Below are 23,429 nucleotides of genomic sequence, written 5' to 3'. Positions count from 1 at the left end.
GGCAGCCTGATATGGGAGTGCTGCTGTGAGTTAACTATCAACCATTGCCCTGAGATGGGTGTTAGAGGACGGTTCAGGCACCTCAGACAGGGGTAGGAAAAATGTTTTACCTCCTGTAGGACCTTGGGAAGCTGAGAAATCTTGCAGCATCCCCAAACCATCAAGCATAGTGCCAGCACCAGTCTGGAACAGACAGAGCACAGCACACTCCTGAGCTCCCAGGCACGACATCTTCTCTTGCCCTGGTTCCAAGAAGAGCCATCAGGCTGAGGGTCTGAACGTGAGGATGCGAATATTGGAGCTGGTGATGTCGGAAATGCATATAGATGTGATAGATGTGTTTTCCTACCCTTGAGGACCTATGGCCTTACCTGTCAGCCACTGTGTGGGGGAGGAGGCTCGGCTACCCTGGGTGATTGGTCAGTGCTCCACACTGGGCACTGATGCTGGCTTCTGTTCTGAGTTCCTTCCAAGAGGATAATCTTGAATGTGGTGTGGTTCAGAAAGGGTAAAGATTCATGGCGCCTTAAGATCAGGGTGGAGTATGTCTAAGTGATGCATGCTGCCCACATTGTTATTAAAAGGCGCCAAGCTTCACAGCCTTGTTCATGCAATGGGAGCATGCCTGTAATGCCGGTACTCGGGGAAGAAACACGGAAGACGAGGAGTTCAAGGTCAGCCTAGGGTATGTGAGAGTGTCCCAAAGTAACAGTGACACCAAAACCAGGGTCTAGAGAGATGGCTCATTGGTCATGTGGCTTCTTTCCCACAGTTCCTGACTTAGTTTCCCAGTATCCATGTGGTGGTCACAACCATTTCTAACTGTAGTTCTAGGGCAACCAAAGCTATCTTCTGGCCTCCATAGGTACTGGGGACACATGTGGTGCATAGATATACATGCAGGCAAAATGGCCATATACATACAGTGAATAAATAAATAATTACATAAATAAGATTCTTTAATATGATTTAAAATTTATAAACAAACTACCCACGCTGTTTTGGAGAAGATATAAGTATTTCATTTAGTCACCTTTCCATTAGTGTCCTTTGTTATTCTAGGAAACAACATTTATTTTCTTTATACATATATTATCATGTTTCTATATAAAACCAACAACCTAGAGATAGAAGATATATATATAATTTTATTTTATGTGTCTGTATAAAAGAGACAATCTACAGATAGATGAATATGTTGATTTTTGACAAATACTGATATTTGTCTTTCAGAGATTGAATTAATTCAGTTAATATGATGATTCCCATATTCCTGCAGAGGACACAATTCCATTCTTTTTTATGACTGAATTAAAATCCATTGTGTGTATGCCTCATTTTCTGTACCAGTTCCTTTGCTGATGGACACCTAGGTTGGCTACCATCAACATGGGTGTGGTTGACAGAGTCCTTTGAGAATTCATCTTGGAGTGGTATACCAGTGTCACATGATCTGTTTATATTGAGGAACCACCTCCTGGTTTCCATAGTGGCTACATTAACTTATATTTCCATCAGCAGTATATAAGGGTTCTTTATTCCATGTACCCATCAGAAACTCTTCCCTCTTCCAAGCAGCATTTTAATTACTTCTTAAAGGATTTCAAGCAACGTATTTTAACCTAATCCCCTCTACTCTCCCCAATCCCTCCCAGAACTATCCCTCACCTCCCCACACTCTCCTAACTTCATGTCCTCTAATTTTTTAAATCTAGATGTGATAGGGACAGATCTTTATCCCAGCATTTATGGGGCAGGGCAGAGGAATCTCTGTGAGTTCCATACTGGTCAAGACTACACGTGTCTATCCATGCTACGAAGTGGATTCACCCCTCACCCCTTTCTGTGCTAAAGCAGTTTTTTTCTGCTATAAACTTGGAGAGGTCATTTTGTAATGAAACCATTAAGCATTGGTATGCTCTCTCTGAATTGTTGTGGGATCCTTCCTGAGCCCAGACACCAGGAATAAAGGAGAAGTGGACAGATCTCTGTATGTAATGCTTGTACATGCCATGGAGTTTCTCTAGCTAATTTGGAGGAAATAAACAGAACATGTTTACCTACCTTAAATATATATATTTGGTTTTTTGGATTTGGTTTTTTTGAGACAGGGTTTCTCTGTATAGCCCTGGCTGTCCTGGAACTCACTTTGTAGACCAGGCTGGCCTCACCTGCCTTAAATATTATCATTATTTAATCTACCTAAAATGTTATCTTGTTCAAATATTAACATGAGTTATCACAATCTCTTCTTCCTTGAATGCAGTGCAAATTAAATATTTGTTAAACATTTATAAGCTCTCATAATTCCTTCTGACCTTTAGGAAAAATCAAATTAGGAAATATCTTTATTGAAGTTTTTTTTTAATTCTATTTTTTCTTTAAGTGCAGCAAGGATACAAAGGCACAGTAAAGCTGTCTGGGACAAGCAAGAGATTGCTAAATTCTGGGATGGGATGTACCTGGGAAAGAACAGTAGCTTGTCTTTTGCTGCTTTGTGAGTTCTTCTTTTTTCCTGCCCTGTATCCTCTCTCTTCTCCCAGTTTCACCCCCTACCACTAGACAGGAGATGAAAAAAGGATATTGGGGAAAGAGAGAGAGAGAGAGAGAGCCTCAAATCTGATTTTTGTCTTTTTGGTTCTTCTTTGAGTAAGACTTATTCTTTAACTACTAACACACTGTAACCAATCCCCTGAGAGTCCAACCACCAACCAACACCTCTTCTTGGGGCCCTAGCATTTGTATACCCTCTGAAAAGTTCCTGGGATTCCAAACATCACACAATAGCAGAAACTATCTGCAGCTGGCAAAGTCACCATCAGAATTTTGGAGGAAACAACAGGGCAAACAAGCTGTGAATTTTTGTACCTGCCACGAGGAGGAGGAGGAGGAGGAGGAGGAGGAGGAGGACAAAGAGAGCGAAAGAGGGGAGGGGAAGGAGGAGAGGGAGAGGGGGAGAGACAGAGGGAGGGGAGGAGGAGAAGAAGGAGGGGAAGGAGGGGGAGGGAGAGGGGGGAGAGCAAGAAGGGGAGGGAGGGGGAGAGGTAAAAAGGGAGGGAGAAGGAGAGGGAGGGAGAGGAGAAGGGGGAGCGCTGTGTGTTTGAGCTAGAGATGGCTGTCTGTGAACACCTGCGTGGACTGACAGTGCTCAGAGAGCCAGGGCAGCAGACTTAGGATTCAGTGGTCAGTCTTGCTGGGATTTAGGATCGCCATGGAAACAAGCTTCTGGGCACATGTATCTGTGATGGAGTTTCTAGATTAGGTTAGCTGAGATGAGAAGACACACCCCAAGTGTGAGTGGCGCCATTGCCCAGGCTGAAATCCTGGCCCATGTAAAACAGAAGAGAAGTGATCTGAGCATCCGCATTCATGGATTTCTTCTTCCTGAAGGTGACCAATGTTCCTGTCACTGTCTCCAGCACCAGGATGGGCTGTGACCTTGAACTGTGAGCTGAAATAAACTCTTCCTTCCTCATGTGGTTTTTGCTGTGTATTTTATCTGAGCAAGAAAAGTAAGAATGCATTTAGTGTCTGCAAGGCAGACAGAACCAGAGAAAGAAAGAGGGAGACACGCTATAAATTTTATGTCATCTGAAGACCATCTATTTAAATCTATATCATCTTTCTCAAAGTTAAACAGCTTGGGCTGACAGAGAAATAATGACTGGGGCTTCAGCAACTCCTCCCCCTCTCTATTCTGAGAAGTACCTGTCCAACAAGACAGAGCTCTCAGCCTGGGCAGTGGTGGCGCACGCCTGTAATCCCAGCACTCTGGGAGGCAGAAGCAGGCAGATTTCTGAGTTCTAGGCCAGGCTGGTCTACAGAGTGAGTTCCAGGACAGCCAGGGCTATACAGAGAAACCCTGTCTCGAAAAAACCAAAATCCAAAAAACAAAACAAAACAAACAAACAAACAAAAAGAATTCAGAGCTCTTAGAACTGCCTCAGTTAAGAAACCCTCCTGCCTGGAGTCAAAGACAAGCCAAATTCCATTCTTTACCCATGGAGCATTCCTGAGTAAGAATGGGGGTGGGGTGGGGGTGGGGAGTCCCTCGCAGGCCACAAGCGGTGGGACTCAGGGGAATGGGGATGATATGTGCAGGTGAAGGGTTGGGAGGAATGGGGAGCAGGAAAGATCAGCCAGGACCACCTGCATGGCTGGATGTGTACCACCCCAGATTAAACCAAACACAGAGAAAAACAGCTCGACCCTGCCACTGATGGGCGTCTAGCTCCAGGGAAACAGACCAATACACTAGCAAACACAGAGAATGGGCCCAGTTACAGATACCAGGCGCCCTTGCCCATGGCAGGAACCAGATACACCAGATCATAGCAGGACTCGGCTCCTGCAGTTACTGTCCTGCGGTTTCCAGAATGTGTAGAGCTTTCCTGGCTCACTTCCTGGCCTGGGGCATCCCTCAGACCCCCATCAGTCTCAACTTTTGGCAAGTCTGCCCATCGAGCTCACTACACCAGACACGGTAGGCTCTCCGAGCCCCCAGCCTACCAGATGCTTGCTACCAAACCAGAACTTCAGACATGCTTTGACAAACAGCAAGACAGACGGAAAACAAACGATGGTGTTATGTGCTTGAGATTCATTACTCCCGTGTGTCCCCACAGGAGGTCAGATTCCCAGCCAATGCACCAAATGTAAGACTCGGGGGAGTCTTAACTTACTGGAAAGATGCCCTGAGTGGACCAAACAGTGATGGGAATCTATGCAAAAAGCAAGAGGATTTTTATTTAATATCAAGCATGATGGGGCTGCCCTGCACATGGAGACAAAAGGACCCTCTAGCTTTCTTGTAAACATTCTTCTTATACTTCCTTTGTTAAATTCACTCCATAATATTTTTATCCTTTTTGATACTATTGTGAACAGGTTTTTTTAAATTAACTTAAAAAAAAAGATTTATTTACTTATTTTATGTATGTGAGTACACTGTAGCTGTTTTCAGACACACCAGAAGAGGGCATCGGATCCCATTACAAATGGATGTAGGCCGCAATGTGGTTGCTGGGTATTGAACTCAGAACCTCTGGAAGAGCAGTCAGTGCTCTTAACGGATGAGGTACCTCTCCAGCCCCCAGGTTTGTTTGTTTAACGTTGTTCTCAGATGGTTCATTGCTACTCTGTAGGAAGGCAGCTGAATGATACCGGGAAATGGCTCAGTGGGAAAAATGCTTCCTGAGCAGGCATGAGAACCTGAGCCTGGGTCTCCAATATCCCCATAAATAGCTCATGTGACAGTGCACACCATTATCCCAGCACTGGAACCACTGCCATCCACTGGGAAGGTGGAACCAGCCAATCAGTGCACTCCAGTTCAGAGAAAGAGAGAGAGAGAGAACCTTTCCTTCTATAGACCTACTTAGATTTTCTACTTCTTGAGTCCATTTGAATAATTTGGGTCATCATAAGAATTTTGCTTACTTTCTTGTTGTCTGAGTGCTCAACAGAGATGACAACTCAGACAATGTATGGACGATTGAAAGTCTTTATTCCAGCCAGCTAGGACCACACCAAAGTGTTTGCGAACCTAGGTGTGGCCCCTGATGGGTTTTAAGGGCAGAGAGCTTGTTGAGGCATCTGGCTCAGCAGCTGCAGAGGGGACTTTGAAGAGTAAGAAGTTTGAAGCAAGCAGTTTTAAGAAAAGCTAAGATAAGCAGTATACTGGCTGGTTTGTGTAAATGTGACACAAGCTAGAGTCATCAGAGAAAAAGGAGCCTCAGTTGAGGAAATGCCTCCATGAGATCCAGCTGTAGGGCATTTTCGCAATTAGTGATTAAGGGGGCAGGGAGTAACACATTGTGGGTGGTGCCATCCCTGGGCTGGTGGTCCTGAGTTATATAAGAAAGCAGACTGAGCAAGCCATGGGAAGCAATCCACTAAGCAGCACCCTCCATGGCCTGTGCATTAGCTTCTGATTCCAGATCCCTACTCCATCTGATTTCTTGTCCTGGCTACCTTTGATGATAAACACTGCTCTGGAAGTATAAGCTGAATAATCCTTCTCCTCCCCAACTTTGTTTTTGGTCATGGTATTTCATGACAGCAATAGAAACCCTAATTAAGCCAGCTGAAGAGGGGTTCTGCATAAACAGGCAACTAAGAAACAAACAAGCAGGTTTAACAAAGGCTAAGATAAATTAGCTAGGACAACCTGATCATGGGTTCCTAGAATAGAGTTGGGTAATTTTCCATGTGATTCTCCATCAAGGAGATCAGATTCTAGATAAACTTGAAATGACCTCAGCACAAATCCAAGATGCTGGGAACTGTACCCTCTTGCTGGGTGACATTGTAAACAGATACTGATTTTATCTCAATAATTTTATCATATGCATGCATATGAAATCAGATATTAAAACATCTAACCTCAACATTAGAAAAGAAGATATTGCCAGATTAAGTGATAACGTTATCTTTCTAAAGCCTGAAATAGCCCAGCTCAAAGCTGACCAAATACACATATTTCATATGGAGCCAAGACTGGAAATCTTGCAGAAATCTCTCTATGCACGGGTCAGTCCTCTGGTGCCTTTCTGTTTTGTATTAAACCCATTCAGAGTGCAGTGTCAGCAGGAGTGAGGCAGACACCTGCATCTCTTGGAGCTTGTATACTGAGAAGGTATACTGGAGGTCAGAAGATGAAGCTCCTGATAGAAACAGCAGGCAAACCTCTCCCTGTTTTCCCAGCGCTTTGTCAAACGACTCTAGCTGTAAACAAAGCAACAGATTTGTAAGTGACCATTTCCCCCACAACCCAGGACATAGAGTAGCCACACTGCGTTGCAACTATACACCTTTTGATTTTCTGTTTCGTAGGGTAATAACCGTAGTCAGGTCAATGTGATAGGACAGAAGCTAACAGAAGGGTACCTTTAAATGACAGGCCAAGGGGCCATGAACCAGGAATTGCGGGGCAACACAAATAGGCAAACAGACAAACAAGCAAATAAATGAAACCTGAACAGAACCCTAAGTGCTGTGAAGCCAGAGAAGAAACCACTGTAACCTGAGACCAAAACCTACTCAATTCTGAGGAGCAGGTAATAGGCAGTTGTGGGAACAGGGAAAGGGAGTCTTTCAGGGAAATCACTGCATAACTGTTAGAGTTTCCCAGCCCAGAACTCTATGCCCCTCACTGTAGTCCAGGCAGGGATCAGGACTCCTGGATAATGCAGTGCTGAACAGAGTGAGCACATGTGGACTGAATTCCGAAGGAAGCTCATGCTGCCTGTGAGCAGAATGCCAACCTACAGAAACAGGACGGGAATCTTTCTTTTAAAATCATCTCTAACATTTATATATTTGTGTATTTTTACAGGTATGAGTGTTTGCCTGCATGTGTGTCTGTGTACCATGTGCATGTCTGGTGTCTGTGGAGGTCAGAATAGGGCATCAGATCCCCCTGGCACTTAAGATTTGGAGGGTTGTTAGCCACCATGTGGATGCTAGGAACTGAATCTGTGTGAGCTACACCCAGCCCCAAAGTTCACCCTTCTCTGGCTGCTTATTTCCTTGTGTATGTATCAGGGGGACAGAGGGGGCTTGACCACGTGACAATTGTGAACAGCACTGCAGTAAGCTTTCAGGAGTGCAGATGTTTTCTGAGTGGGATTGTTGGATTATAAATTACTTCCAGTTTTAATCATTCAAGGGAACTCCATTCTGTTCCTGTACAGGAAATCACTATTGAACAGAGAAAGGGAGGCCTTCTTGAGGAAACAGAAAAAAGACTAAAGACTCAGGAGAACGAGATAGGCTGAGAGATTTGAGCATGTGGCTTGTCAACAGCCAGCTAGGCTGGTGGGCGTGACTCATCCACACCGTGGAAAATGGCTCATGTACTCTCCCAGCCTGGACCCTAAGGCCAGTACCACCCGGGCCTCAGCTCCGGAGCCAGCCAGGCTGACCCATAGGCGAGCCTTATGCCTCAGCGCTTGACTGCCGGGAGTCATGCCCTGAGCCCTCAGTTCTTGTCCATGAACCAGGAAAGAACATGAGGGCTGCCTAGCAGCCTGCCAGTGCAGGAGGGAGGCTCAGAGGGAAAGTTCTTCCTCTGTCTGCTCTCTCACACCAAGGACAACAACTTGTCAACAGTGAGGAACATACCCCAAAAAGGTCAGGAGGCCCCACTGCCTAGAAAATCCCAGTGATAAACACATAATTAAGGTAGACACTTAATATGCGAGAGACTTATAAAGCAAGAAAAATGAGAAGTTCCTGTTCAGCCCTCAGTAAATACCCAATATGTTCTTGGAACAGTATCATTCCAAGAACATCCACGAGTGGTCATTCTCACCTGTATAAATAGGGAGCCAGTACTCACGCTTGCTAAGACTTCGCTGGAGGTCCTCGGCTGTAAGGAGTCCTGCTCTGTCACCATGGTAGGGGACTGATTTCATACATAGGGCTCCTTTCTGTCTTTAGTTGAAAATGGGTCTTTTCTATAAGCCAGAATCAGGGAATGAAAGGGGCTTCCCACAGGAGGCCTGGAGGGAGGAAGCAGGAGCTGGGGAAGAGGCCACATGAGGGTGGAGAGGGCCTCAGCAAGGGACCCTGGCTACCTCAGGACAAATGTACTCTGTGAAACCCTCCTCAGACAGAGCTAGTGGTCAAAGAGTGGTGGGCGGTGGCCTCCGTGTCTCCACTCAGACCCCTCCTCTCACCCCTCCCATGAGGGCTCAGAGTGAACTCAGGTAGCTGCGATAGTCCTTCCCTGACACAGCTTCTGAAGACCCTTGACCCTCAGTATGGAGAGTAGGCTGTCTTTCCAGAAACAGGTACTTAACAAAGGGGACACAATTCAGGAGACACTGCCAGTCTGCTTTACCCCAAACTGCTCAGGAAGGGTGCGGGTGTCTCGCTGTGCCATCCATAGTCACTGTGTAGACCAGGAAGGCATCAAACTCAAGTGAGCCCCCTGTCACTGCTTCCCAGTGCAGGGAGGGAGGGAGGGAGGGAGGGAGGGAGGGAGGGAGGGAGGGAGGGAGGGAGAGAGAGAGCCACCATAGCAGGCTCTTTCTTCTTTCCTTTCCTTTCCTTTCCTTTCCTTTCCTTTCCTTTCCTTTCCTTTCCTTTCCTTTCCTTTCCTTTCCTTTCCTTTCCTTTCCTTTCCTTTCCTTTCCTCTCCTTTTCCTTTCTCTGTCTTTCACTCCTTCCTTTTGGAAGGATTCACACTTTCTTTAGAGTTTTGAGTGCAATGATTGCACTGTACAAGAATAGAGCCTAAGAAGACAATCACACAGTCACAAAATGCCATCTTAGCCAGCTGTGGTGGCCCATACGATCATCTCAGCATTTGGGAGGCTGGGGCAAGAGTATTGTCTGAGTTCAAAGCTAGCCTGTGCTACATGAGATCAGGTAGCCTGGGCTGCATCTCTGTCTGTGTGACAGGAATCGCAGCCCCTAGGCCATTGTGCGGCCTGCAGAGTTTCATCTCCAGATGCATAGCAGATCCCTGGCACCTGCCTCTCTCCTCTCATTTTTAGTTCAGCAGTGTTTGTCTAGTGTGGGTTCTGTTGTTCTTTATTGGAAGTCACTGTGTTCTCAGTCAGCCCTTTCTCATGGTTTTCCATCCTCAGTGAGCTGAGCTACCTTGTCAGGAGTCTGTCTTCCCCTCTGTGCTGTTCTCAGGGTTGTGTTAGAAGTGAAAATGTGAATTCCAAAGTGTGAGTGGCCTTAAGTAACACTTTCCCGTTGCTCCACAGCCACTGTCTCTATGGTAACATGCAGGGGCCTGCTTTCCTCTGTGGATTCTAAATAGTGTGGTCTGTCTTCTTCTACACTCATACTTATCTCACGTTAGGTTAAGTTGAATTTCCAGTTTTTATTGATCCTTCTCTGTCTTCAGGGTCTTGTGTGAATAAGTGTGTGCATGCTTGAGTGTGTGTGTGTGTGTTTGTGTATAAGTGTGTGCATGTGTGTGTGTTGTCCCTTTATTGCCTTTGCTACTTTTCTACTAAGACTTTATGTTTTTTATTATTACACTGAAAGTATTTCAGATATTGTTTTCCAAATTTTGATATTTTCTTAGCTTCATTTATTTAGGTATTTAAACACCTAAATCTCTTTTATCTTTAAACTACATTTTCTATAATTACTTAATGATCTTACTGTACAATTTAACCTGTGAGTCTTTAAAGAAACAAATTGAAATGCTCTTAACACAGAATATGGCTTCCGGTCACACTTCCAGCAACCGGCCACTTTCCTAACACTATCTGAGTAGCATAGAAAGAGAAGAACTGTATCTGTGGGGATACAGGAGAAACTGCGAGGTAGAGATGGCTTTCTCATGTCTCGGGGGCAAGAAGGACCAGCGCCTGGCAGAACAGCCCCAGGTCTCCCTGAAGAAGCCAGGACAGTACAAAAAAGCTGCTGCAGAACGGTCCCACTGCAGCCAGTGAAGAGGCTCCCAGCATAATCCTTCCTATACCCAGACCCACAACAGGCAGCTCCAGCCCAGTGAACTCTGCTACAAATGAATGGTCACAGGAATGTGGAGCTGCACTGGGGTGGGTAGACATTTTAGCTGCTGAGGGGCATAGGGCCTGGGGCAGGAGAACTGCTCCCAGTGCAGACAAGTGTCTTCAGAGTGTGCAGCAAGGGTGACTCAGTGGGCATTGAGCTGCTTCCTCCTCTGCCGCTGACTACTTCCAATGCACTTCAGTCCTGTCCGCTTAAAAACCATTCTTCAACGTCCCCTCCACCACCACCCCCACGTTGAAGACAATGCCGATTTTCCAGTAACAAGTCTTTATTTTTTCATGCCTTCTCTATGTTATTCATTTAGGTTTTTATTTTTCCATCAGAAAGAAACCATAGCAGGAAACACCTCTCCATGGTTAAGCTTTTTTGAGACAGGACTGTGTAACCCAGGCTGTGTTGCTAGGATGATCTTGTACTATGGTCCTCTTGCTTCTAAAACTCTCTGGAGTTCTGGGTTTAGTGGCATGTGCTGTTAGTCCTTAAAACAAACAAACAAACAATTTCACAACTGTCTGATTAGCAGAAGCCATATTTAGAAATGTCCAGCTGGCTGCCTCTCCCACAGTCAGGACTTCAGAGAGCAGCCCCTCACTGGCTTTTGAGGTCCCTTTTATGGGAAGGTCTAGAGTTGATAGAAAACAACTGTCCAGATAACTGGCTGTTAGCACTTGGACAGAGGAGGGGGGGGACAATGGACTCAGGCTGCCCCGGGTAGATAAGTGTAAGGATACATCACGTGGAAGGGGAGGCATGAAGTTATCTGAGAAGACACACTTTTGTAAGGCACAAAGGCCACCATGTGTCACAGGTTCAGGAGTTTAGCAAGGCAAAGGCTGGGCATACATCACAGGGTCACAAGTTCAGTTCAGGCTGAAATGGTGTGCAGGATGCATTAGACTTAGGAAACTCATTCTTGCACTGTGTAGAGACTTAATAACAATGTATACCAATGCGGCTTCTTAACAACAATATGAGTCTTATTTTGGGTTTACAGAGCCACGGGAATTCTGGCTTTATGTGTTAGTGGGATTTGAATCCATGGTTTTGTGCTTTCTAGGCAAACCCTCCACCAACTGAACTATTCCCCCTCCTCTAGCACTTGCTGTGCTGTCAGCCTTTACCCTCTGTTTTAAAAGGACCCCAAGAGTGCCGCACTATACTGTGTGCATTTATTTAGTTCCTCTCAAAAAGATGACATGTGCAATTTGCTACTTGGGGACTGTGGATTCCAAACCCTCTTCAGAGCAGAAGGGTGGCTGGCCCTGGAGGTTCTGTATCCCAGTGCCTACATCCAAAGTTCCTGGTCACATGGCCTTGTGTTCACTCTGAAGGTAAACTAAGTTCCCTGTCACATCTCCTGTAAACTTAGCTCCAGCAGGACTTTGCTTGCCTCTGGGTTCATGTTAATGTTATTGTTGTTGTTGGGGGAGAGTTTTGTTGTTTTGTTTTGTTTTTTTGAGAAGGGTTTGGGCTGGAGAAATAGATCAGTGATTAAGAGCACTGACTGTTCTTCCAAAGGTCCTGAGTTTCAATCCCAAGAACCACATAGTGGCTTACAACCATCTGTAACAAGATCTGTCACCCTCTTCTGGAATATCTGAAGACAGCTACAATGTACTTACATATAATAAATAATTCTTTAATAAAAGAGAGGCGGGGGGAGATTCTCAGTGTAGCTCTGGCTATTCTGGAACTCACTCTGTAGAGGAGGCTGTCCTCAAACTCAGAGATTTGCCTGCCTCTGACTTTCAAGTGCTGGGATTAAAAGTGTGGGCCACCACCACCCAGCTTCATGAAAATTTTTTATTTTTAATTTTACCTCCTTACAAACCTTCCTAAGATTTTTCTTTTCTTTTCTTTTCTTTCTTTTCTTAGATTTAGTTATTTTATGTATATGAGTACACAGACACACCAGAAGAGGGCATCCGATCCCATTACAGATGGTTGTGAGCCACCATGTGGTTGCTGGGAATTGAACTCAGGTCCTCTGGAAGAGCATTCAGTGCTCTTAACTGCTAAGCCATCTCTCCTGCCCAAGATTTTTCTTTCTTTGTGACTAATTTACACCTTAGTCTCTGAGTGCTCGGCTGTGGATCCCGGCGGTTGCTCTCTACTCTGCTCTTCATGCTAGAGTTCAGCAGGGATCTTGTAGGACACTCAGTGAAGAATGGCCTTCAGAAGTCGCTGCTCATTCCTCAATCCCACCCTTTCTCTGCATTGCAGAAAGCTTGGCTGGGTAGCCTCCTATTCCTTGCCACCCTGGTCGTAGCATGCAAAGCACAATGCACTATAGAAAAGCTTCAGAGACTTCCAAACCAAACATCTGATGGTAAGTCCTGGTTTTCCAGTATTTTTAATACCATTCCAACCTGGTAGATATGAACTGTAGATATGATCTAGTACATAGGGCAGATAGAGAAGTATTGGAATATGCACTAGAAAAGGAAATCAGGCAGATACAGAAACAGTACAAATGTTCTTCTCAATTCTAGCTAGATGAGATTACCCAGAGAGCTTCAAAGCTTAGCACAGTCAGGCCCCATTGAGGAACAGCTGAATGGGAATCTCTAGGGGCTGGAGATAACCATCAAACACTCTCTGACTTTCACATGCAATCAGGGATAAGAAGCTGCATTCAAAATTCAACGTACATGATCATCCCTGTAATCTTATTTAAATGTGGAACATCTGTGTGTGTGTGTGTGTGTGTGTGTGTTTATTTGTGTGTGTCTGTGTATGTGTGTGTCTGTGTATGTGGTATGAGTGGTCCTGGAGTGTCTCATACATACTAAAGAAACACTTTAATACTGTGCTAGCTTCATTCTGCTGCTATGATGAAATACCATAACCAAAATAAATTTAGGGGAGGAAAAGGTCTTATTTGCATTTCACTCCTAGGTCCCTTGTTGAGAGAAGTCAGGTGGGAAAACTCAAGCAAGACCCTGAAAGTGTTTCTCAGATGGCCTGAGTCTGTATCAAGTTGACAGCTAAAACTAAGTATGACAATGGCAAGGCCATATGCCTTAGCCCAGGACAAATCTAAACTATAGGATCTGTGCACACACACACACACACACACACACACACAGGAAAGGGTGGTGTCTGGTGCAGCTCATGCTGCCCTTCAAGCACACTGGGACCTAAGGCAGCAATCCTTTCCCTGGACAGACATGTTAACAACTAAGGCAGAGGGCTGGCGATGCAGCTCTCTTGGTAGAACGCTGCCTAGTATGTGTGAGGCACTGCATTCAATCCCAGCACTGCAGAGAGCAATTGTGATGACGCGTCCTTGTAATCCCTGCACTCGGGAGGCAGAGACAGGAGGACTAAGAGTCCATGCCGGGCCTGGCTTAGTGGTAAAGAGCACTGGATACTCTTATAGAGGACCCGTTCAGTTCCCACACGCACATGACGGTATCACAACTCTTGGTAATTCCAGCTCCAGCACATCTGGTGCCATCTTCTGGTCTCTGTAGATAGAATACAACCTTACATAAACACAGGAGAAACATTCATATAAATAAAATAAAAGCAAATATTTTTAAAGCATATAGGGAGGGCTTGAGAGATGGCTCAGCCGTTAAGAGCACTGAATGCTCTTCTAAAGTCCTGAGTTCAAATCCCAGCAACCACATGGTGGCTCACAAACATCTGTGATGAGATCTGACACCCTCTTCTGGAGTTTCTGAAGATAGCCACAGTGTACTTACATATAATAAATTAACAAATCTTTAAAAATATTTAAAAGAAAAACGCACAGGGAGTTCAATACCCACTTGGAATACGTGCTACAGGCCTCCCTCCCTACAAAATACCCCAGAGTAAACAAGGCAGTCTGGGCTCCACCCAGAGTTTCTGATCTTATTGGTCTTTGGTGGGGATCAGGCACACAAGGTTTGTTTGTTTATTTAGGTGCTGGAGATTGAATCCAGGGCTTTGTGCATTTTCAATACACAGTCTACCCCTGAGCTGCACTCCAGTCTGTGTGTGATTTTTAAGTACCTACAGTGCTTCCCATGTGCACCTAGCCTTGAGAATTGCTGACACAAAGCTATACCAGGAGAGAAGTGAGGGGTTTATTCAGGACAACCAGAGAAAACAGCTGCCAGTAACTCCCTAATGACTACTAGGTCCAAATGGAAGGTTTTATTCATTCTCCAATGTCTGTTCTGAAATAAAATCTAGAAGGATTTAAGCTTGCTTAAGAAACATTATCAGAACACTGGGCGTGGTAGCTCAGACCTTAAATCCTAGCAGAGACAATCTATGAGTTTGAGGTCAACCTGGTCTACACAGTGAGTTCCAGGCTAGCCAAGGCTAGCAATGCCTTGTCTCAAAATCAATCAATCAATCAATAAGTAAATAAATACATAAATAAAGTATGTTATCACAGGCAAGGACTACCAGACTGTAGTGTGCAGGACACTAGCCCTTTTGAATACAAAAGCATTGGCTCTTTCTGACACTGTAACAATTGCTTATGGTCACAAGGCAGTAGTTCTGACTGACAAACTTTGTTCCTGTTGTGTGACTCTGGGATTTGCATTCTTTTAGAATGCATTGATGCTGATGGTGACAAGCATTTCCTCAACACTACCTGGAAGAAGAAGTGTGCAAGGTGTTCCTGTGACAAAAACTCAATCAGCTGCTGTAGCATGTAAGCCTCAACCTCTGCTTTGGCCCATCCCAGAGAGCCACTCTTGGGAACTTCTGCTTCGTTTTGTTCAGTTTAGTTTAATGTTTGGTTCTGAGACAACGTCTTTGGTGGCTCTGCCATCGCATTCCGGGGCTCAGTTGATCTTGCTGACTGTCTGTGATGTGTGCATTGTGTGAGAAGCATAGACAGACAGGTTTGTGTTTTATCCATAGGAACCTATTGAATAACAGCAAATTCATAAGCTACACTGATTTTTTATAATATAAATTACATTTGTGTATGTGTGTGTGTGTGTGTTTGGATTGGGGGCAGGTAGCTAGTCACTGGCAAATGAATATTTTTTGTAAATTTCAACTTTAATTACTATCATTAACTCTCAGATCACACGTTACACATAACACAGGAAATCTATATACGTAGATTACAAACTGGCCATAAACGCTGGCAAGGCAGCAGTGTGGGAAGTGTTGACAAGGAGTAGCAGGCAGGCAGGCAGAAATATGGTAGAGATACAAAGAGAATCCGCTGGAGGTGCAGCTAGAGCGGAACTTCAGGGTCAGGTTGAGCCCCCAGCTGAGCAGTTAGACTACAGAAGCCATGCGGCTAAATTCAGAGCTGGTCTAGATGGACCCAGATTGGTCCATGGGTGTCAGCCACTTTACAGCAGGGACTGAGAGAGCTGAAGGCTCTGGGAAAGGTCAGGAGTTCTCATTCAGTCCTTCCCCACAACAAACCTTATTAGTGAGTGCACGCATGTGTGTGCTGTAGAGGGAGTGGCGTACGTGGAGTCAGAGGACCACTCTCTGCACTCAGCTCTCTCTCTCCCCACAGTGTGTGAGCCCCTGGGATAGAATCCTTTTCATTTTTAAGTTGTTCAGCAGAGTGCACCTTGTGGGTAGTGCTGGGCAGATGGTGGTGCTTACACAGGAAAATTTACACGTGCAAAGTCATCCTGTCCCTTCCTCTCATCACAAAGTAAATGAAACGTGGCTTATGAAATGGAGTCTTCCACAGCACAGCATGGCCTCAGAAGCACTGTGTTGTGTAATGTGCCCTAAGGCAGAGCAGGGCACAGCTTGCTCCCACACTGGGACTGTAGGAGTGCCATGGTGCCAGTGGTTTTGTTGTTTGTTTTGTGAAGAGGTTTTGAGTATCCCTGGCTGGCCTCACAAAATTATTATGTAAATGCAGGGATCTTAAACCCTCTTTCTTCCATCTCCCAAACCCTGGGATTTCAGGCACAGGTCACCATAACACTGTTTTATGCAGTGCTGGCAATTGAACTCAGGGCTTCATGCCTTCTGGCAAGCACTCCACCAACTGAGGTACAGCCCTGCGGAGTTTTACATTTTAGTGGGGGGTGTGTGTGTATATCTATGGTAAGTGTGCGTGGAGGTCAGAGGACAATGCCAGTAGTACAATCTTACCTGCCACCTTTGCTCCAGCAGTTGAACTCACGCTGCCAGGTTTACAAGGTAAGTGCTTTACCTATGCAGCCAGCTCAGTGGCCCTCTTTTTATTGTTGTTTGCTTGTTTTCAGGACAGTATAGCCACTGGGTTCTTATGTTCTTTTCTTGTGTGTGTGTGTGTGTGTGTGTGAGAGAGAGAGAGAGAGAGAGACAGACAGACAGACAGACAGACAGACACACACACACACACACACACACACACACAGACAAACAGACAGACAGAAAGAGAAAGAGAGAGAGAACATGCCCTTGGGTGACTATTGCTGGGATTTCCAACCCTAATTAGCCCTTATAAAAAAACACACAATCCAGTTATTATAATTACAAGCTATAAGCTAGATTGGGCAGATCTAACACTATACTAACTTATTCTCCAGCTATAAGACCCTTTGCTACTTGTGGTTTGTCTGGCCACGTGGTTCTGATCCACTGCATCTTCCTCCTCCTCTTCCTCTGTCCTCTCTCCTCACCCTCTTGTCTGCCTCTCCCCATCTACCTGCCTCCATTCTCAAACTTCCAGTCCCACCTTTCCCCTCCACTGCTCTAACCTTTAGTGACCAGTTAAAACTGGGAGAAAGTTCACATGAGATCACCTGCATAGGTGATGGACTGATCACCGGGGCACACACATGCTGAGGATTGAACCCAGGACTTCATGCTTGCTAAACCAGTTGTATCTCCAACACAAAGAACAATTTTAGATTTACAGGAAACTTAAGCCTAGGTCCAGAGGTTTCTGATATACTCCTTGGCCCCACATGCCCAGCTCTGTCCATTACCAACATCCCCCACAGAGGACGCAGTTACTATAGTGACTGCACTGAGCTATAACCAGCACCAGGGTCTGCAGTATGATCTACTTTAGACCTTGGAGAGGAGTACGGCAAGTTTTCAGTCCAGTTTCTCATGGTTTTATATATATAGTGTAATTTGCCACTTTGGGCACACATTTCAATTACATTAAACATATTTACATGTTGTGTGACCTAGCCATCGTTAGTGGCTTTTCATCTGGAGCTGTACCTAACTGTCCTCTTAGCAACCAGGGAAGCTGAGATAGGAGTGCCACTTGAGTTCAGAAATTTGATGTTTTGTTTTGATAGAAGCTTGGTGCGTAGCTCTAGCTGACCTGGAATATGTTGTGCAGACCTGGATGGCCTTCAATTCAGAGATGCGCCTGCCTCTGGCTCCCATGTGCTGGTTTAAAGTTGTGTACCACCACCCAGCCTTGAGCAGAGGAAGTTTAAGTCAGATTTGGGAACATAGTAAGTTCTCCATCATAAAATTAAAAATTTAAAATAAAAAAAAAATATTGCTTCTTGGCCTTTTGGCTAAGATCAAGTGTAAAAATAAAAAAAAAAAAAATTGGGATGGAGAGATGGTTCAGTGGGTAAGAACACTGACTGCTCTCCCGAAGGTCCTAAATTCAAATCCCAGCAGCCACGTTGTGGCTCACGACCATCTGTAATGTGATCTGATGCCCTCTTCTGGTGTGTCAGAAGACAGCTACAGTGTACCTACATATAATAATAAATAAATGTTAAATAAAAAATAAAAAAATTGAAGTGAATGAACTCAAACTTCAACTAAATAAAAATCTAAGACTTTGTATTCCTCCACCACGCACTCCTCAGAGCCTTCCGTCATCCCTGGAGATGAGCACTCGCTGCTGTCTTTTAGGAGTGTGACTGCTGTAAACCTGGTGCATGTAGACTCCATCACGCAGGGTTAGTCCTCTGAAGACCACTCTTCTTCACACAGCATAGAATTTCCTCAAGTCCATGCATGCTGCCACATCCTTGGTGTAGCCTTTCTTCCCAGGCTCCTAGCATCCTACTGTGTGCACACCATCCTGGGGCGGTTTCCATCTGCACACTCACCCACCCATTCCTGGGCAGTTGCTTGCTTCCAGCTGAGTTTCTTTCCTGATTTCAAGTTTTTTTTTTTTTTAAGCTTGGCTATCATCTTGATTCTTAAATCTCCATCCCACACAGGTTCCTAGAGAGGACTGAGTTTATCCAGTGATCTGCTCTTCAGGCTGGTCTGGTGGTCTCTGTAGCCTAGACCTTACCTGTTTGGAACAGCAGGTGCGGCCTGAGTGAGGAAGAGGGAAGAGATGTGTGGTGTGAGGATGACCTTCTGGGTGCCTTGTGTGCTAACCCTGTGCTGCTTCACTGTGGAAGTCAAGGCTAGGGCAGGCCTGGGGTTGTGCAGATGGTTTCTGCTGGATTGTTGTGTATGCTCAAGGTCTAGTGTTTGAATAAATGGATGACAACGCATCTGCAGCTGAGGCCACACTAGCCCCTCAAGCTTCTGACAGTTCATCTTCTTTGGCCAGCTGAGTTTCTTTTTGTCTTAGCAGTGCTGGGATTAAACCCAGGGTCTCACTGTGTGTTTATGCCCACTCAGCAGAGGCACTGTGAGTTGGAGCATTTCCCAAACTTGCCTCTGAATCTGAACTTTACCAAGTACCTTGGACAGACCTAGAACTTTAAGCAAAGTGTTTGAGTTCTGCTAAAGTTATGTGTCTCAAAAGTTCTGCATGCATGTACTAAGCATGTCTCATGGTAAATGTAAAGTCAATCAAGAGAAAGATCCAACTGAGAAGTAGGCTGACAGATGGACTGCGCCAGCAGGCTCCCAGGTATTGAGCTGGCTGGTCACCAGGGGTCACAGCTGAATCTTGAATTTTTGTGTGTGTCTTCAGATATCTAACTCTGTCTGTGACCCTGGAGTGTGGTTGAAGCCCTTCAGGTTAAGGACTAGTGAACCATTCCTTCTTCAAATGGCAAACAGATCTCTATAGTAACTAAGTGTCCCCAGATCGTCAGCATTGACATAATAGATTTTTTTCTTTTTCTTTTTTTTTCTTTTGGGTATTTTTAAGACAGGGTTTCTCTGTGTAGCCCTGGCTGTCCTAGAACTCACTCTGTAGACCAGGCTGGCCTCAAACTCAGAAATCTGCCTGCCTCTGCCTCCCAAGTGCTGGGATTAAAGGCATGTGCCACCACCACCTGGCAGGTTTATCTCTCTATTTAATGAAAGCAAGCAGTTTTGCAGCCATTGGACCCACCAGTACTGGGGAAACAGCCCACAAACAATACGCTAACAGCCTCGGTGGGGAAAACCATTTGCACACCACAGTGAGACACAACTCACCACTCAGGGGAATCAGTCGGCCACACACTGTGGAAGGGGAAGGAGACAGCCAAGGAAGAAGGGATGAGTGCTTCTGACCTCAGCAGTGTTGAGGATTCAGAAGTGAGTGGGCCAACAGCCTGTTTGGTTTTGTTAAGAGAAAGAAAGAAGTTTCCAGAGAATCTTTTGTGTGATGTGTGTCAATAAAAGGCTCATGGCCTATAGCTGAGGCAGGAAGCAGGGAGGTGGACGTTCTGACAGGGAGAGAGGACTTCTGGGTAGAGTCAGGCAGGAAAGGAGATTTGCCCCAAATGCTGAGGAAACAGGAAGCGTGAAACTGAAGGAGAGGTAAGGAACCACGAGGCAGAACTAAGACGAGTTTAATTGGTTAATTCAGTTATGAGCTATCGGGAAAAGCCCAGGCTTGTGGCCTAAGCATTTATTCATAAATAAAGTCTCAGAGTTGTTATTTTGGGGACCTTGGGCACAGGTAGAAAAACCTGTGATTACAAATGAGAGTGCATAATTGACTCACTGATAAAGAAATTATTGCCGGAGCAGAGAAACTGGATGTTAAAGCCATGGGCCATCCATTCCAACTGAAGTTCCCTTTAACAAGAAGCTAAGAGAACAAATTAAGACATCCAGGCAGCATCGGTACAGGGTGCAAAGTGTCCAGATATTTCCTACATAGAAAGTTTAATCCAAATCTGCAAATTGTGTAGAAAAATGAAGTTTATAAGAACAACCGGCCCAGGCTGGAGAGGTGGCTCAGAGGTTAAGAGCACCGACTGCTCTTCCAGAGGTCCTGAGTTCAAATCCCAGCAACCACATGGTGGCTCACAACCATCTGTAATGAGATCTGATGCCCTCTTCTGGTGTGTCTGAAGAAGAGTGACAGTGTACTCATGCATAAAATAAATAAATAGCTCTTTAAGAACAACCGGCCCGAAGATTGGATAGGAGTTTAGGCAATTCCAGAAACTAGTGTGGAACAGAATTGACAAATAGGCACATTTCCAAAGGGTGGAGCAGTGCCAGATGGGACAGGTGTTACAGAGGGAAAGAGAAAAGGGCATTTGAGCCTCACCATGTACTTGCCGATGTCAGACTCACTGTATAGGCCAAACAAAGAGAAGATCTAAAATATCTATTGGGGTGATGAATTCATGTTCAGAATGTCACTCAGTTCTCATAGCAACTCATCCCTTCTGAACATGGCTGTGGGTTTGCTGAGTCAGAGAGAGCTCCCTGGGCAGACAGGTAAGGGCTGCCACTCTTATGGTCTCCATTTTGAAATTGATCAAATCAAAATAATGAAGAAATGATCAAGAAAAATAATAATTTATTTTTCTTTCTTTTTATATGTTTTTTCCTTCTACGACTAAATGTCAAACTTACTTTGCAAATTAAATTAGACTTCAAAGATTTTTTTGAGACAGGTCTCATTATATACTATATACTTAGACTGCCCTTGATCTGGTAAAGTCCCTGCTTCCTTCTCTGATGTATTGGGATTAGAGGTGTGTACCACCATTACTGCTTATATTACAATTTGGTGCTCTTTTCTTTTTTTTTTTTTTACCGAATTTATATTTCAGCATTGGTACCATCTAGTTCATCAAATGTCTTCAAAATATTATATACTACAAGTAACCTGCTGTTAGCCTTACAAAGAATCTAACCAGAATATTACATGTCACTGGGGGCTTCCTCTCTGAAGACAATGTTCCCATGGGTTTGAACCATGCAGGCTTGGGCTGGGTGTCCAGTGTCCTGGTCAACTGTGAGGCAAACTCCTGCCCATGTCTCTCTGAAGTATTTATTTATGTGTATTGTCTATGTGAATGTCTGCACAGAGATGCAATTACCTGCGAAAGCCAGAAGAAGGTGTTGACTCCCTGGAGCTGGAGTTATAGGCATCAATGGGAGCTGAGAGTCAAACTCCTAACCCTTGAAAGAATAGAAATTGCTTTTAACCACGGACATAATTTCTGTAGCCCAGAGTTTTGCTTTCCGAGACAAGGTTTCTAGACTGGCCTCAAAATCACTATGTAGCTGAGGCTGGTCTTAAACTTGTAATCTTCCTGCCTCTACCTCCAAGTGCTGTGATTATAGCTGCATGCCACCATGTCTTGCTCTGGCAGGGCAATTTAAGTCCCAAGCCTACAAATGGACTTTGAGGGCACTGACTCCTAAAATCGTGTGTGCCCCTGCATATGCAGGTAGGTTTTCCCATGATGCTCTGTTTCTTGTAGTTTCCCCCTGGGATCTATGATCCTGGTCTGGGATGGCTCTCTGCCCCTGTTGGCTGAGAGAGCTTCTCCTCTAACTAGATACCACACAGGGCTGGTACAACCCTTCTCTCTCTCTCTCTCTCTCTCTCTCTCTCTCTGGATTTGGTTTTTTCGAGACAGGGTTTCTCTGTATAGCCCTGGCTGTCCTGGAAATCACTCTGTAGACCAGTCTGGCCTCGAACTCAGAAATCCGCCTGCCTCTGCCTCCCAAGTGCTGGGATTACAGGCGTGCGCCACCACCGCCCAGCTAACCCTTCTCTTTCAACACAGTCTAGCACCATTATCAATGGCCACTCCATGGACAGGGATGGTAGGAAGGGCAAGGGTATTATTTAGTATAAGCTTTCCTGTCCCAGAGTGGTCTAGCCCTGCCTCTGGCCTATCAGAACTTCCCAGTGTATGCAGGGTAGAATGTAGGACACTTTTTAGGAATTGGTTCTGTGACTCTATAGCACAGATGGGTACAAATGCCTATCATGTACACTTGGGGCTTCTAGGCAAGTGATGCACTTACATTGCAGGCGACAGGGATTTGTGTTATCTGCTTCTTGCAGAGCAGGTCTGAGCAGCAGGGTGGGTGAATAATGTTCCCTCCACTTCTAACATGTCATCTTGTCTCATTGACAGCATTGCTAGGCCTGTGGGCTATGACAAAGAAAAGTGTGAGAAACATTTCTACCCAGAGAACTGCACCTATAGAGTGGTGGAACAGAAGAACCCAGGAAAGACCTGTCGAGTCAATGGCTGGATAATGTAAATGTGCTTCTTGTGGGCCTGAAAGTGGATCAACACTTGAACCTTGTATTATTTAAATTACCAATTACAGACTTGTAAAGAGGTGACCTAGCACTCACAAGGCAGAGGCAAGATGTCTCGAAAAACTCAAATAAATAATAAACAAACAAACAAATAAATAAGTTTGCCAATCATATTCATATTAGCTTAAGGCATGTTATACAACCAAACAAATCCACCCAACAATACCAGGCACCAGTTACAGCATCTACCCTGTGCTCCAGCGGGTCTCACACCGTGTGCTCTCCTATGGGGCCCACATCCATTTCCACCACTTCTGCTATGTCAGGCTCTTCTACCAGTATTCTGTTTCTAGTTCAGGCTGGAGAGATGGCTCATCAGTTAAGAGCACCTACTGTTCTTCCAGAGGTCCTAAGTTAAATTCCCCGCAACCACATGGTGGCTCACAACCATCTGTTTCTGGTTTGCAGTGAGAAAAAGCATGTGTGTTCATGATGAAACCAGACTTCTTCTCTGCCCCTGGTACTTTCTTTTATCCTTCCTCCCACTTACTTAGGTACCCCCTCTTTACTGAGTCCCCACACCAACCTGTGTTTGCATAAGATTAGA

General features: G+C 45.1%; 1 protein-coding gene and 1 long non-coding RNA gene across 2 annotated transcripts in view; one reads left to right on the top strand and one right to left on the bottom strand.

The window, feature by feature from the left end:
• LOC127690594 (uncharacterized) overlaps positions 1-8,426 on the bottom strand; it is a 33,747-nt gene extending 25,321 nt beyond the window's left edge. The window contains exon 1 of the long non-coding RNA XR_007979168.1: positions 8,315-8,426. This is a non-coding gene — a long non-coding RNA (uncharacterized LOC127690594). The remainder of the gene's footprint in view (positions 1-8,314) is intronic.
• Positions 8,427-11,699: 3,273 nt separating this feature from the next.
• LOC127690810 (beta-microseminoprotein-like) lies at positions 11,700-22,821 on the top strand. The gene is made up of 4 exons (XM_052190316.1): positions 11,700-11,834; positions 12,727-12,832; positions 15,058-15,160; positions 22,692-22,821. Exons 1-4 carry the CDS (start codon positions 11,700-11,702, stop codon positions 22,819-22,821), a joined length of 474 nt encoding a protein of 157 aa, XP_052046276.1.
• The last annotated feature ends 608 nt before the right edge of the window (positions 22,822-23,429 follow it).

The sequence above is a fragment of the Apodemus sylvaticus genome, chromosome 8 (assembly GCF_947179515.1).
Source record: "Apodemus sylvaticus chromosome 8, mApoSyl1.1, whole genome shotgun sequence".
NCBI lineage: Eukaryota > Metazoa > Chordata > Mammalia > Rodentia > Muridae > Apodemus > Apodemus sylvaticus.
This window is presented reverse-complemented; position numbering and strand designations above follow the sequence as displayed.

Excerpts from the sequence above, each read along its gene's own strand:
- LOC127690810 (XM_052190316.1), top strand. The coding sequence starts at position 11,700 with ATGTGCAATTTGCTACTTGGGGACTGTGGATTCCAAACCCTCTTCAGA. Across the intron at positions 11,835-12,726 it reads GCCTTGTGTTCACTCTGAAG|AAAGCTTGGCTGGGTAGCCT; the intron begins GTAAACTAAGTT and ends TCTGCATTGCAG. Across the intron at positions 12,833-15,057 it reads TCCAAACCAAACATCTGATG|AATGCATTGATGCTGATGGT; the intron begins GTAAGTCCTGGT and ends GCATTCTTTTAG.